General features: G+C 32.6%; 1 protein-coding gene across 3 annotated transcripts; it reads left to right on the top strand.

The window, feature by feature from the left end:
- The first annotated feature begins 1338 nt into the window (after positions 1-1338).
- Vap33 (VAMP-associated protein 33kDa) lies at positions 1339-13837 on the top strand. Of its 3 annotated transcripts, none has more exons than XM_089698249.1 (8): positions 1339-1499; positions 3555-3707; positions 3819-3922; positions 4203-4283; positions 4503-4601; positions 5231-5308; positions 5838-5948; positions 10773-13837. In XM_089698249.1, the coding sequence occupies exons 1-8, from the start codon at positions 1448-1450 to the stop codon at positions 10926-10928; spliced, it is 834 nt and encodes a 277-aa protein (XP_089554375.1). In that variant the 5' UTR covers positions 1339-1447; the 3' UTR covers positions 10929-13837. The 3 variants fall into 3 exon arrangements, with proteins under 3 accessions (XP_089554375.1, XP_089554366.1, XP_089554383.1); XM_089698240.1 differs by having other exon boundaries at positions 1341-1499; positions 3543-3707; XM_089698257.1 differs by lacking the exon at positions 5231-5308 and having other exon boundaries at positions 1341-1499; positions 3543-3707.
- Positions 13838-17196: the final 3359 nt, after the last annotated feature.

Below are 17196 nucleotides of genomic sequence, written 5' to 3' on the forward strand. Positions count from 1 at the left end.
TCTGTCTGTATGTGAAGACATCACGTGAAAACTAACGGTTCGATTTCGATGAAACTTGGTATAATTATACCTTATTATCCTGGGCGTAAAATAGGATACTTTTTATCCTGGAAAAATACGTAGAAAAAAAAAATTAATCTTAATTATTCAGTTTTATCCATAGACGCTGTTCTGTAGAACCGCGAATACACATACCTACATAAAAAAAATAGATACACTAGATAACTTATTATGTTGCTAATGAAATGAAAAATAAAACAAGAATGTCACTTTTTCGGGCCTAAACATATAGTGCGACGTCCTCGCTGTCCAGTAGCACGGAAAGCACTGGACCGATTGGTGCGGTCCGGTGGTGTGGCGTGTCGATCGCACCTCACGAGTGCGGTGGTCCGGTCGCACCAAGTTCGAACGTCTATTATTATTATTACTATAACGACTGTTATTAATTGCATTCATTACAAAATTTAATTATGAACCATATTTTTGTCATAATATAAGACATGCAATACATTGAGCTATTATAACTAGTAGCTTAATGATTCAATATTATAATTTTATTTTTAGTTGGTGTTAATCTTAGGTGTTAATTCATTTAAAATTTTACATAAACATTTCTGTTATATAAGTTTTTAACTGATTTTCGAAATATTTAGCTTTTCTAAGCTCTTCATAAGAGCTGTTATAATATTAGAGTTTAATATAATTAAAGGCTAAAATTAAATAATTATGAAACAATAATATCGTTGTAGTCTATGAAATAAGAAAATTAATATGGAGGATATAAGCGCCTTATTGACGGTCCATTTGAACGTACGTGAACGTCCCGCCAAGGTCTGAATACACAATGCACACACGATGCACGACGCATAATGACCTTGGCGGGACGTACGTCCAAATGGACCGTGAATAAGGCGCTTAAATGTGCCATTTCCACGTTAATCCGACAAAAAGGCAAAGAGTCAAATATTCTTACAAACTACAAATGTTTAAATGCAATTTATTATTCAATTAAAAATTCAAACAAAAAAAAAATATTTTATTTCCGCCTATATAAAGAACGAAAGAACGTGAAAAGAACGAAAGGTAGCGAACTCCATATTTTTCCAAAATAAGTTGCGTTCATGTCTGTCAATTTATTTTGAAATGTATGATCATTGTTAATAATATTATATAATTTTTTTAAATTAACAAATCATGTTATTAATGTTTAATTTAAATAAAACCAAAAACTTTAAATATTTTACGTATTATAAAAGTTTTGATACGTGCAAAATAATAATTACTTTTAAAACTCGGTTAGGTACTAATTCAGGAAGTGGAAAGAGAACGCATGCGCAATGCGCATGTCGTATTCGGTCGTTCCTCGTTCACTGTGGCCGACAACGCAGAAATAAGATTTTCTTGTTCGTCTAATTTTTGCCAGTAATAACGTAATTTAATAAAAAAAATGCCGAACCAAGTTTTGACTATAGAACCACAAAATGAGCTGAAGTTTAGAGGTGAGTAACTTATCTTTTTACAGTACGAAGATTAGAACACCCGCATTGAAACTTGGGCAACATAGGTCATGTTAACTGCTGACAAATGGAGATTTCTATTTCCAGATATCGGCATTTTGTCGGGGTGCGGTTTTGACATAGTTATTTATTTATGCAATATAGTCTTTCATATTCATATATCTAGTTAACAAATAGTTTTTTCCGTGTCAAATAAGGGTAAAAACGTTACGACAGCCGAACATAAGTATGTCGGCAGTACCGTCGATTGATTGATTAGCAGGGTCCATCTTCGAAAAAAAGTCATAAACATAAAAAAAATTAATAAGTACAAAATAAACATTATCAAAGAGTTTATTTTCACATGAACCAAGAAGTTGTTCAACTTTTCATTTTACGACCATGGGTAGTTTATAATTTAATTTTTGTCACCTAAACCTATGTTCTGAAATATAAATCAAGAGGAAAGAATATACCTACTTATATTTTTATATTATTTATTTAGCTGCAACTTTAGCCTTTGTTCTCCACACTTAACAAAATCATAATGATAACAAATTGAGAAACAAGTATTTAAAATAAGGAATACCAAATATCTGCATTACATTCTTGTCTATTTCTTTGATTCAGAATTCGGATTCAGGTTAATTTTAAATTAGTTGAAGAAAGATCAAATTTTATGCAGTTGTTTAAGACTAAAAATATACAAAATATTGATAAAATGTTCCATCTATATAATTCAAATTGTTTGAATGTGTGTTAGTTTAAAAATATTTTAATATTTAGTAAAATATCCTGTGGTGACATAGTAACATTTGTATGAAAATTATATTTGGCAAATTGTTTATAAAATATTAATTTAATTCTAATGCCCAGATAGTATTTTTATGAAACTTATGGAAAATCTTTAAAGTTTGATGCATCATATAATTATGTACCTACATATATAAAATTATAAACTAACCTAATCTACTGAATCATTAAACTGTAAGGACTGGTAGTTCTAAGATTTAATATTGTAAACATCCCATCTGATAAACAAATACCTCTATATCTTTATTAATATACAAGTTCTTAAGTTACATTTTATAAGATAACAGGGTTTAAAACATTTATTAAATCACAGAAAATGTAAATCATACATGGTCCCCACAAATATTATGTGTGTATCTATTTAAAACATTAACTAGAGAATGTGTGAAAGATAATTATTATACATATGAAATATTCTTCTAAATTTTATAAATCATTTTTAAATAATATTATGTTGTGTCATTCTGAAATTATATCTATTTGAAACTAGCGGTCCGCCCCGGCTTCGTCCGTGGTACATAATATTTACGTTTTCTCTACATAAGAACCATCTTCGTACTTCAAGGAATATAATAAAAAAAGAATTATTGAAATCGGTTCAGCCGTTCTCGAGTTATGCGCTTACCAACACATTTTGCGATTCATTTTTATATATAAGAAGAAGATATGTGAAGAAAGCTATTGCAAATCTTATAATATTTATCAAAAGTTTACTTTATAATATAACAGATTTCCACAATAAATATTATGTATGTATAATATAAAGCTAACAAGCTTTTCAAGTACCAGTTTTCTAAATAATGAATATTCTGTCGTTGCTCTGGGTAATGTTATACATCATTACATAGTTTATATTTCAAATAATTTTTGCTTGAACATTGAAATATTAAACCTCAATGAATCACCAAGTACATGTTACATATAATCATATTTACATATACAACACTTCTTATGTTACACAATAGTGTTTGGAATTTGTTTGTTTCATATGGTGTGATATTCTGTGGAATTCAATACTTTTAAAACTTGGTAAAGGTGAGGAACCTTTGATGTACCCATAAAAGTTTAGATTAGCGCTAGTAAAAATAACTCCCTGTATATATAACTAACACACATATTATTTGAGTTGACGTATTTATTTGTACATATATGAATATTATATTGTATGTTGGACCCCGTGTTACCAATGCTGACAATTCGGAGGGCAACAGTTTTTATTATTGAAATTTTTAGTTGATTTTTCAGGGCTGTTTGAACAGGGGTACACTACTTATATGAAGCTGACGAACCCCACCAATGATACGGTACTGTTTAAGATCAAAACAACAGCACCAAAAAAGTATTATGTGCGCCCCAACTCGGGTTTACTTGAGCCCAATGACAAAGTTGATATTGCAAGTGAGTTATCAAGCTTTTTTATTATCTATATGAGTTAAAGAATGTACAACAAAAGTCTCAGAAATAATGCAAGTCAAGACTGCATTCATAACAATGTTCCAATTGTTTTAGTTACCCCTCAGCCCGTCTATGTTGATTCAAACGAGAAACATAAGCATAAGTTTATGGTCCAGAGCGTTATTGCCCCAGAAGGCAAGACCAACATTGAACAAGTGGTGAGTAAACTTCTTCATTACTTGACAATAGTATAATTGATATTTGACATTTTTATGTATATTGATTGTATTGAAAGAAATTTGTCTCTTAGAATGCTCAAGAAAATTAAACTGAATAATAAAAAATGTATGGTATAAATTGAATTAAGTCTCCCAACCGATACATACATACAGCTTCCAAACCAAAATAGCAAATTTTATCGTAAAAATTATATAAAAACGTGAATTTATTTCATAACTAAATCATAATAAAATGACTAATAGTCACGTGTCTTTTCAGTGGAAGGAGATAAGTCCCGATCAGCTCATGGATTACAAATTACGCTGCGTATTCGAAACTCCCCGAGGAACTAATCTCAATGTATGTAATTTATATATTTTTTACGAAAAACCATCCTATTCCATGTTATAAGCAAAAAAAAAAAAAAAGTTTTAAAATCAACAAATCTATTGTAAAGTACATAAAGCCTCGTCTTTTATGCACCATGATTACACCTATTACTCAGAACTGTCTAGAAAATAAACACACAGCAAATTGTATGTTCGATAAAGATTGAATAGTAAGGCCGTTTTCACACAGGACGCGGGCGACAATGCCGCCCAAAACGAAGTCACTAAAAAACGCGTAGCGGTCGCCGAAGAAGCGAAGCCGTCCAACGCGTCGCATTCCTCCTCCAAGGTATTTTTGCACGCTTGTCAAAGAGTTCCCCTCATTTTGTTTATTTTTTTTTTGTACAAAGGGGAACTCTGCAATGTAACCTTAACTGTAGTGGACGGCTTTTTAATGTTTTTTTTTGCCCAATATCTAACCCATTGAACTAATCATTCATTTATTTTATTCGACATTCCATACGCTCGAATTGTTGGTTGTTGTTGGTTGGGAATCGTTATCGTAAAATGAATGTTTGAACACCCACGTCCAGTGTGTCAGAACTTAGTACATGTGTTTCTGTTCACAACGTATGTCAAACCTACATGGCTAATTTTGCACGAGAACGTATATTTTGCTATTGTATTTTTCAATTGTAACAAATTAACGGTTTATAGCTTTAGACTATGATTACGAAGCCGTAGGTAACAATTTATGTACAAATGGTAGTTGTATACTAACAAGGAAAATGCATACATATTTTATCGGGTTTGATTTATGTTTTATGTTTATGTTATTGAGGTAATTGGAGGATGTTTTAATTTCGGTTTCGTATCGTTTTTGGCGGATAATCATAATTTACATACGTGGTTAATTGTATTGCATGGTCCAGACCGACGGCATTATGCACGCATTGGCATTTGTAACAATTCTTACAGGAGGCTGTAGAAGGTTTCATCCAGAACGAAGCAAAGCGGAGGGATGAGGGCCCCGCCGATTCTAGTAGCGGCAAAACGGTATCAGGATTTTATAAGACTTATTAGGGCGCGTTCTGACTGAGCGGCGCTTCGTTTGTTTTATGAAAATAAATCGCGTAGAAAATGTCAAATAAATTGGGTATCAAAAAATCGATGACGTAACGGTAAACGGCCGCGCAGTCTGCACGCGCCCTAAGACAACTCAAACACGAAGGTGAATTAGTATCGAAACCGTTGAAAGCACAATTTTTTCCACTGTTCCGTTCATAGCTAATAAGTTTCGATAAAGCAGACTGAGTCATGGCCAGGGATTTACGAGTCGGCTATATAACGTTTTATTCATCGTGCATTGCGGCATAGCGTATTTCAGCACAATGTGACCGTTTAATAATTAAATGGCTTTTTAGACGCAAGCTTTTCAATATTCGATTGTTGCACTCTTTATGATATGTCTCAATGTCCCGTTAAACCTTATTTGCTGCATGTATATTTTTATTTGCGATTCCTTAGAAGGAGCCCGTGTTTGTGTATGTGTGTAGATGTTTATTGTCACTATGTTTGATTACAGGCTTTCTCTAAGTCTGAAAACGTCGAGAGCGATTTGCAAAAAGCAACAAATGAAGTAATTCATTTGAGGGAGGAAGAAAGTAAATTAAGACATGAAAATCTGCGACTAAAGGTAAGATCGTGCGTCACGTGATGCTCTTTTGCGATGATTAAGGGAAATCGCCTGAATATCGTTCAATCAAGGCTGACAATTTTTTTATCAACACATTACACATTTCCTAAGAAGAAGTCTTAGGTTCATAAAAAAACCTTTAAACATATCAATTAATTTTTATCCCTACACTTCCATACACAATAATTATTACCTACACCAGTCTAGACGTCAAATAACATTTATCAAGAAGTATTACTAAACGAGTATAAAAAGCAGGTCATAATGAACGCCTCGTTATAAAAACAATATTGGTATTGATTCGCGCTATCTGTTTCATTTAGCCCGAATGAGATCATACTTGGTACCAATAAAATAAAGTGGCTTCTAATCAATTGTTATATAACCGACAATATTGGTCAATGAAAATTATTTTTCGCGGCTGTTACATAAGCTACATGCATATAAATACTATACAAACACTTGGTTAAATTTAAAACATTTTGAAGTAAAACAACACACCACACACGAATAAAATACAACTACATGTTACATATTGTATCAAGTATATAAAGTCAACCTATATTTATGACGACTGTTACTAAACGCATAATAATTAAAAAAATATTAAATTGCAGTAGGTTAATTGTTTTAGATAATTAGATCACATTGACACATTACCACAGAATACATAATAGTAGCTAAACGCTACAGAACGGACACTCTCCGCCTCCCGCCAAAATTAAACTTACCTCACCCCCGCGCGATCAGACATAAAATGGGCCATATTTTTCTGCAAGGACGATATACAACGAAGATTGACAACATTAATCAAATTGACTTAAAATAATTTTATTATTTTGGATTTGTGATTATCTTTTTTCGTAGAAAATGGTTAGATATTGTGCTGTTTACGGATGTATTTCATCAGAAAAACGCGAATTTTTTTTTTACGCTGGTCACAAATGTGCCAACCATAAAGCGTTAACACACACATTTGCAGTCTCTACAGTGTGACTGTCAAAACGATCATTTTGTATGGAGTGTCCGGGGTGTGACATTACCAAATATTAACTACTTAATGGGTTCTGGCTTTATACTATCATATTATAACTCTGCAGGTGCTGTACTAAAATAACTAAGAAATGATCTAATACGTAATATTTTAAAATAAACATTTTTGTATTATTAGCGCCCGCCCACAGACTTAACGGTAAAAAGCTAGCCATTATTTAGCAGAAAGGTAACGTTTAATTAGTAAAAGACCGTAATTTTAATTCCCTGCAAACACTGAGGGATTAGCTCCTGTTCATTAAATTAGCTTTGAGCGTCAAACAACGAAGTATTTTTATTTTAAAGACATAGCTTATGTAGGCCTGGCAAGTCTTATATTAAATAAAGAATATTCTTCATTTTCCCTTCTATATTTCAACCTTGATTTTAATTCACAGATTCATAATGTGCATGAAATACTGCAAGCTGTATAATTCCATATATCTATGAGTTGCAAAGCGAACTAATGTTATGTCATTATGTGTTGCATGACTATTAAGTCTGCGATTATATTTCTGTTAATGTAATCAATGAAAATACTTTATTATACGCCTATCAACGTGACATATAGGAAAAGTTTATTTTAAAATATGTTACAAAAGAATAAAGTAAAAAGTATTAACAATAAAGTGAAATTTAACAAATATATACACCTATGCTCTCTAAACTGCGTATTTCAGGTTTCTCAAAAATTATAAACGACTTCAGTTGTACTATTGATAAATATCGAATTTAAAAGATACCTGCATGTACATTTTAATTATAATTGCAAGCGATTTTATTTGCGTGCCAGCAAAGCGATTTAATATAAGAACAATATATTATAAGTATTGCGTTAGGACTATTAAGTCGTATCTTTATTTAAAAAAAAAATATTGTATCCGATGTGTTGTTTTTTATTTAGAAACAAGATTTTTATCTAATTATCTTTTAATAAATAAAAAAAAAACTTGTCAAACATGACTTAAAGAAACAGCATTGAAGATCATTTTTGTTTAGATCTTTGAGTAAATACTGAGATAATTATATTATATCAAGATCATATGCATAAGAATGATATAATTCTATAGCTTGTACTATTCTCCTATATTAAAAACAACACATCGTATAATTTTCTACATTTACCTTTATTTTAATTGCATTTCGCGATTTATATCCACTTTATTAAGCTATGCTTTTTACTTACAGTGTAATGTATATTATGAATCTGTGATAACTTTTAAATCTTTATGTAATTATTTATATTAACATATGTACATGCAATTATGGAAATAGACATACATCCTTCCTCCCAAAAGCTATCGCGCTTTGATGATAAAAAATAAAATACAATAAATATATCAAAATTCTTTGAACATCTGTGCTAATAATATAGAGCTAAAATTTTGTTTGTATGCTTGAACGCGCTAATCTCAGGAACAAAAGGGTCGGATCTGAAAAATTATTTCACTGTTAGATAGTCCATTTATCGAGAAAAGCTATATAACCTATAGGAGCCGAGCAATGCGGGTAAAACCGCGGGACACAGTTAATAATAAAATGCATTCATAATATAGTAAATGCATAATTTTAATGTGATAACCACTGTGATATTTCATTAATCACAATTCTATGACTAAGACAGAGATAACAAAAAATACATAGATATAATACCTAGATAATACTAATATTATTAATATAATCTACATTAGGTCAATTAATCTGAATTCTTAATCTATTCTAACAATGTTTTCGAATATAAGTACTCAAAATGTTTGTAAAGAGTTCGATATCTTATTTAACGTGCTGAAAATGTTTATTGTTGCCATTGTGTTATCTGTGAATATTCTAAAGAAAAGTTTCCGTAATCGCCTTGATTTTTTTCTTAACTTAATTCAAACTCTTAAATTTATTTATTCAACTAGCGGTCCGCCCCGGCTTCGCCCGTGGTACATATTTACGTTTTCTTTACATAAAAACCATCCTCGTACTTCAAGGAATATAATAAAAAAAGAATTATCGAAATCGGTTCAGCCGTTCCCGAGTTATGCGCTTATCAACACATTTTGCGATTCATTTTTATATATAAGAATAGATAGCGATATCGTTACAGTGAAAAGTCTACTATAGGTCGGACTATAGGTTTAATTTTTAATCACATGAAAATCACCTTTACCCCGTCCCGCACTACGGCCTTTTTTTTTTTTGTTTTAGTGGGGAAATCTTTCATAGATACCCACGGCCTCCGGGGGAGGGGCCGTGGGTTATGTCGGATTCCTACCGACCAAAACCCCACTGTGTTCCGTCAAGACGCATATTGGTAGAATTCCTCCGTGACTCCCGCACTACGGCCTGCTCGAACAGTATACCTACTATTTTCTGTAGATTGACACTTTTAAAAATTCGTTATATCTTTTGAATGGCATATCCAATTCTTTTCATTTAAAAAGTATTTTGCTGGTATTGAAACAGTCTATAATAAAACATCATTTAATGGGATAAGGATTAATATATGTGTATGGATAACATGGTTTGATTACTGTCGGCGCTTCTATTTAGTTTGAAAACGTAAAAAAGTTGTTGTAGTAACATAACTACTGAAGATGGACATATGGTATCGCGGACTTTCTTGTAGATATTGATCCATTCTATAATACCGTAGAACATTTTTTTGTTCTATCTTCAATAGATTCCGCAGCGCACGCGATGACAGAAGTTTTATTGAGGATTTTTTTACACCTTGGGTTACATTATTGCATTTTTGGTAAGGATCTCTAATTTTTTTGAAAATGCAATATAGCCTATGTTGCTCAGTAAAGATGCAAATGAAAAATGAATTTTTGAAATCGGTCCAGTAGTTTTTGCGTGAAAACCATACATACATACATACATACATACATACTTACAAACTTTTCCTCTTTATAATATTAGTATAGATTATACTTCTACTAGGTCGAAATCTTCATATCATAGTTTTGCCATTTACACCCGTTGATTCCATTAACTAACATATACATGCACCACACTACACTGAGAACAATATAATACTCAAACAATGAGAAAATTAGATGACTTCTTACATTTGAAAATGAAATTCTTACATTTGAAAATGAAAATCTAAAAAAAACGTGTGTTAGATAGTGACTATGAGTTAATAAATAAATGAATTAATCTTACATAATGTTACATCTTAAAATGTTAAGCAGCTTTTCAAGGGCTCCTGCACTAGGCACTGCCTGTCCTTTGTTTTTGTATTGTTTCTGTAAGTTTTGATGTCATAGATTGATGTTTTATGTTTTGATGTCGTAGATTATGTTTATAAATGTTTGGTGTTATAGACGATAAGTTTATACACGTTGATGTTATAGATCGATGGGTTATATGTTTCGTTTTTATAAATATTCGCGTTTGTGCATACAAAATAGGATTATTGAAGTGAAACTTCTTTAGGCGCGTTGAGACCAAAACTTACAAGGTCGCGTCTTTGCAATACGTGATAGAATAAGGCCATTCTCCCATTGCGATACGCACAGGCGATTCAAGTATCCTGCAAGTCTCGGAGACTAGTCGCCGCGGTATATCTCACATACATTGCGGTACCGGTAGCGTAGTGTGAGCCTACATACAAATGTATGTGAGATACTCCGCGGCGACTAGTCTCCGAGACTTGCAGGATACTTGAATCGCCTGTGCGTATCGTAATGGGAGAATGGCCTTAGGCGAAGGTTTTGGTATCTTTTAATCTTGTCAAAGAAGTTTGACTTGTGAGACGTGTTTGTGTGGCTTGTGTTAATGTTGGGTGTGGTGTTGCAGGAGGAGCTGCTGCGCCTGCACCAGGCGGGCGGCGAGCAGCAACGCGGGCACTCGTACGGGCCCGAGAAGAAGGAGCAGGCGGCGCTGATGCCGTGGCTCGCCATCGCCGTCGGCATGGCGCTGCTCGGCATCATCATCGGCAAATTCTTCATGTGAATAAACGCCCCGCCCTCCCCCCGCGGCCTTCTCACGCCTCTCACCCCCCCTCCCCCCCAGGGCAGCTTCGATTCGGCCGATCTCAGCTTCAGTGCCGCCTTCCTCGAACTGATCGAACGTTACTCATACTCGATGTTGTTTTTCTACATAACCGTCATTCTGATCATCATAGTCGCTTAGTGTTGAACGTCGGCCGGCCTATCGCGATCGCGTCTCGATAGCTGATGCGCTCGGGTTTGCGGCACCCGGCCCGCTCGGCTCGGGTGCGGCGAACCCGCCCGCTTCTATATCACGTTTTATTGTTCAATAATTATTGTCGCTGTCGTTTGAACCTCCGATCGATCGACGATCGCCCGATTCCGATTCGCGTAGACGTTATAGATTCCGTGCTCGAGTATCGCGTGTTGCTCGAGATATGTGCCTTGAAAATAGCTACGTATTATTGTTTCTATAGTATACGCCCGGATAGAGAACGTTACTGCGATGCGACCATAAATAGAAATAGTGTATTCGTTTGCTCTTGTAAATTGTGATATTCGACGTAACATTCGATTGGCGATCGGACGCCCTCCGCCTGGACAATATGTTGTGAAACGTACATGGAAATAATAATAATAGAAAGCTTAACAAATGTTTAAAAAGAGTACAGAGTATTTACATATGTTTTATAATCGGTGATGCACATCGTAATCAAACGAATGCGACAATAAGTAATAATATTTGTTTATTGTCTAATTTAGTTGTGATACTCGTAGAATAGTCTGTGCGTGAGTCAGCCGATAGCTCCACAACGAATACGAGGTTGGGTCTGCGTAAACACGTAGAGCTCTCACACGAACGTGGTTTTCGCCCATTTTGCACGTGTAAATAACAATTATTGGGGAGTGTTACGAGCCGAGAGGCGGATTCGACGCGGTTCTGTGCTTCGAACCAAGATGCAATGTATATTCTAAAGACACGCGACCAGTGAAAATTTTATTTTAAATTGCGCCATGTTCATTATTAGGTGGTGGAAGAGGTTCGAGTAAAGTATTTTGTAATTAATGTCATAGCGCTGAAATCAGTTTGGGTAACTTTGAGCTAATGGTATTGACCATTTGTGCGTAAGCTAAAACGATAAATCCATAGTGAATTAAATGATATTTGCACAGAGCACTAAACCAATAGAGGCGGAATGGAAGGTAAATTTAATGTTATAGAGCGTCGCTATTCGTTGGTTACAGTTACGTTACTTGAACCGCTCTATGCATTTCTAAGAAGTCTTCATCATTAGCGAGTAATTGTATCTTGACTTTTCTGATCGATGTGAACGGTGGGGGAGTTACATTTCTTCTCTACAAATTGGATAATGCTCCGTGTATTAATGTGGCGGTTTATTTGACTAAGCGGTGTCGTCGAAGCTGTCTTGTAATATATAAAGCCGACTGTCGTACAGCAAACGATTGAATCGAATCTGAAATCGATGCGCGACAACATTTTATTTGATAATATAATTTATTTCTTTTCTATATTTACTATGTAAAATCTTAATTTCTTCTATTCAGTCTAAACTCTCTAAAGTGACAATTTAATTTTATTTAAACGGAGGTAAAACCTCGCGTTCCGAACACTCGGCGGAGCAAATTTCACTGTAGTGTTCGAAACGTTGGACAAAAAACTAATAAATGTGTTTTAATGCATTAGAAATATTATTTGTAATACTCACGACAAAATATAATTACAAGACAATTCCTGCACGAAGCTTTATCGTGTCGACGACAAAAGTAAATAAGTAACTTAGCATAGTGATCCCCAAAAATGCAAATTATTAATAAGGCGTTAATATATCAAATAATATATTTTAAAACTTTCGTACGTTTTAAATGTTTCTGCTGACTTCGAAGTACGGCGCACTTGTGCCGTGATAAAATGACGAATGTTTTATGTATTTCAAAGTTCCCCAAACTGTACTAATCGTAGATTTGTGTCAGTATATCTAGAATTAATATTTTATCTCGCATTTTATAGTTCTTTTGTAATTTTAAAAGTGGTGTATTGGTTAACGTCGTTGCGCTATACATACGGACATTTACAATAGTTTTGTAATACCACTGCCTGTACAAACGGTTCCATTACAGCTCATTCGGATATATACGGCTAATGAATATAGAATGTTAGTAAGCACTTAGATTAATCTTAATGCTGTATAAAACACACGACAATTATTGCATAATTAATAACTTAAATGTTTTGACATTTGATGTAAAAAAAAAATTAATTTGTATTTATTCACATCATAGTAAAGTATTATATTATTTCTATGATTTAATGGACATTTTTGTTATTTGTAATTTTTTGTTTATTCTCATTATGAATGTATTGTAAGTAAATGGTAATACATGAAGACACGAAAGTCCTCGAAACGGCAGTTTTCAATCAAACTTTACGGCTTCCGTGTTGTAGCATGTAGCGAGTATATCCTCTTAACGTTCTAGTAATTCAAGTTAGCTTTGAATGTAACTAATTTAATCCTGTTTTCTTATAGCTAATCTCGTAATGTAAAGCACAAACATGTATTGTTATGTATATTTATTGTTTGATGAATACCTTGTTTGTTTCGTGCCTTCATGCAATACACGAGCTTGACTTGCGACTCCACGGAGACGGTATTTACAGGATATAAGAATCACATACATCAATATGAATTATGTTGTTTTAGTCATTGACAATTTTTACCAAGCTGCATGTGAATATGTCGTGAATATTATTTTGGGGTAAGGTTATTATCAGGAAAGATTCAATTATCCTCTTATTTTTTTTTTAATCTATAGAATAATTAAATTAAAAATTTCCGTGTGGTATTGTTGTTATATTAAACTATTATGCTATATTGTATCGTTTTCTGAAATAAAAGACTTAATTTATGATTATTTTACACTGTTTCTAATTTATATAAATCCAGAGGTGTTTGGCACTAGGGCGGTGCTCAATATGCCATAATAACTATACAAAGTAGAATTTTGTAATGCCACCTAGAGGGCGAATACTCTAAAAGTGTCGGTGAAAAATATTACTCGAATTTTTTTTTAAATGAATGAAAACTGCATTCAATGATATCCAAGAGTAAAGTCCAAGAATAGAGTATGTAAATTACACCCTGTATTTTTATTGCATCGATCGAATATGATTATTTGATTATATTCAGTATACTTTCTCTCCCTGTGGCATTATAAAATTCCACCCTTTTTACTAGACGTATTTTGGTGAGAACCAAAATATTAATAACTAGCTGTTTCACCCATGTGATAAATGATTTTTCCTTTAGTCCTTGTTCCTGTGGCCTCAGTGATATCACCAAGGATATCAGTATAAAAGGTAGTCCAAGATTATATCTGTCAGTGAATAAAAGTATTTGGCAATAATTCCTGACACTAGAGAATCTTAACCTTATTGGTTATAAAAATTGCTCTATCAATAAGTCAGGGAGAGTAAGATTAAATAAAACAACATTTAAATGCACATTATATTCATTTCAAAAGACTAAACAAAATAATTAAGTTACATAACAATTTGCACGACCTTTAACATACTCTAAAACTCAAACCGAACAATGGAACGTTCCCAAGGAAATATGCAAATTTGTATGTTGTGAGGTTATTATATTAGGTGTATAAAATATTAGCATTTTATTAAGAACATAGCCTCGATAGACATCTAAAATATGTGCGTACGAGTTTAATTAGTTACGCAAATTAAATATAATTACCAATATTTAGATACCTGTAGAGATAGATAATTTTACAAATTATTATTAATTTCATTCTGAATTGTTAAAGCATTATAATACACTTAACTTATTTATAAATAATACCAACTTAACTAAATTTAATTTAAAATTATTATAATTTAGTCTGTCAAGTTTAAGTTTTAGAGAACAACCAAATTTCCAAATACATATACTTATTATGATAAATATTTGTGATTATTTTACTTACACAACATTAAGCTCTAATAGATATAATTTTAAACATCAATATACAAAAATAAAACATGGCCTACGTTCTCAACTATAAACAATGGCTGATGCAGAACCAGAAACCTAAATATTTAAATACTGCGCATCATTGAGATCATTTTGAAAGTTAATCCTAATCGAAATATTAAAAAAATACACATGTTATTTCGATACTAAAGCATAACACGCCTGGTTTTATCGTAGGTAAGGTAAGATTAGGTATAAATGCAGACGATTTCGGTGACAATAAAAGTAAAGTTTAAGAAGAAAATACCCTAGTGTTACCGTGAAATTAAGATTTAAACATGTGAAATTGATGAACTGCGAATAAAACAATCACCTGATGAGAGTACGAATAAACCATTGGTCCCGTACAGCGCTTCCAATCTTGTACAACTTGCCTCTAGGTCGCTAGGCAAGTAGTGTAGCGAGTGGAAGCTCGGTGGTATTATTATTATTTAAGAGTATAACCACGAATGATTTCAAAGAGAACAAAATGCAGTTGATTTGAGAATTATTATAATTAAACTGGTCGAAATATAATGATTCACTAGATTCGTGTTGTAATTTTACACTTTTCTCTCTCGTTTACAGCTGCTCTGTAGAATGTTTTTCAAACTAAATCTACGCATCAATTTAATTTTGTGACCTTATCCAGGCGTATTCTGCTTTAGTCATTGGTTATTGTTTACAGTTAGTGGATTATACAAGTAGTTAGTTTAATTGGAATAAATTAAACTTAACTACAGTCAGCGCTACCCTTAAACTATAATTATACAAAACCATATACATTTATGAATAGCTAGTAGCAAATAAATATAAATATGAAGAGATTCTTTCTTAACCTACGTGATGATTAGTGTAATGATTAGAAATTACGATTTGATTTTTAATTAATACACATACATACGATGTTTACTTTCGACTACTGCAAAAAATTCTAATAAATTTGCGATTGCATGACAAATCAAGTCTAAATTGAAAGGAAATTTACACATCAACAGAATGATAGTATAATTAAATAAAAACAAGTGATAAAACCCGATCTTTATGATGTGTAATCGTGTGGATCAAATTAGAATCATCAGTAATATTTAATAGATACCGATAGCTCTTAGGTTGGTCGGATTTTGCCTTGGTTTGTGTATTTAATGCAATATTCAGCAATGAAGCGAAATATGTAGGTAAATGCGTTAAGCAAAGACATATTGAACAAAGACATGGAATACCATGTTTTCTTCTGAAATTCAGGTTGTGGTCGAACTATTGTTCCACCAAAGCCTGGATTTCAAATACAAAACTTATCATAAACAATGTTAAAATAGATCTTAAAGAAAAGGAATAACATGAAATTATTTATATCGTGTAAAACACACTAATCTCTTCCTATGAATAAATAACATTGTGGTCTCTTGTACTGGGACCGGGACTAGTAAACTATGCTATGAAATAATTATGTTTATTATTATATTTGATTATGCACAATATTAACTTATTATAAATATATATATTAACTTTGGGCCAGAGTTTTCTGAGGTATTAAAGATACCATTAAGGAGTCACACTCACACTATAGAACGAGATTGTAAGAATTGGTATCTTCGGATACTGGTCATGATGACAATGTTTAATAGCATCCACACCTAAAATTTTCGGTTAAGAAAAAAAAAAGATTGAAATAATAAATCTTTCATATACACAAGTATATGTTATATAAATGAACAAATTAAAAAAAAGAAGATGATGATTGTAGTATCCGTTCACATTCATAGTTTCAAAGATCACTCAGAAAAATATGACCCAAAAGGAAATATGTACTGTTTTTTTAATCTTTAACAAATATATGTCATTGATTACCAATTACTTGATTTTACTACAATAATTATTATGATACAATCTACTGCAGGGCATCAAACATTTTGAGAAATAAAGTGTAACATTTATCGTTCGATTAGGGTTTCTTGTTTTATCTAAAACCACATTAAGTCGTACAAGAATTATATGATAGTATGTATAAGTATTACCTATATAACTTGCAAAAAAGTTTCTTCAGGTCTAAACCTACGTAAGATTTAAGCCGATATTACAACAAAAAATTAAAATGCATTTGATAAGTTTAACATTTTAAACTATAACTAGACAAATAAATAAGTACCAAAAGCTGAATTTAGGCCTGAAGCCGAGAGTCACATCACGACATATTTTTAAGGTTTTCCACGCGTAAAATTTCTTACGTTAACAAGGTCTGGATTGGTTTATAATGATTTAGCATAC

The sequence above is a fragment of the Colias philodice genome, chromosome 1, assembly GCF_061535455.1.
Source record: "Colias philodice isolate Cphi_HAF_F1 chromosome 1, ilColPhil1 Martin Lab GWU primary, whole genome shotgun sequence".
NCBI lineage: Eukaryota > Metazoa > Arthropoda > Insecta > Lepidoptera > Pieridae > Colias > Colias philodice.

What these genes read in the sequence shown, in the direction of transcription:
- Vap33 (XM_089698240.1), top strand. Translation starts at nt 1,448, where the DNA reads ATGCCGAACCAAGTTTTGACTATAGAACCACAAAATGAGCTGAAGTTT. An exon ending in AGACCAACATTGAACAAGTG is followed by an intron (nt 3,923 to 4,202) that starts GTGAGTAAACTT and finishes GTGTCTTTTCAG; the next exon opens with TGGAAGGAGATAAGTCCCGA. An exon ending in CCCGAGGAACTAATCTCAAT is followed by an intron (nt 4,284 to 4,502) that starts GTATGTAATTTA and finishes GTTTTCACACAG; the next exon opens with GACGCGGGCGACAATGCCGC.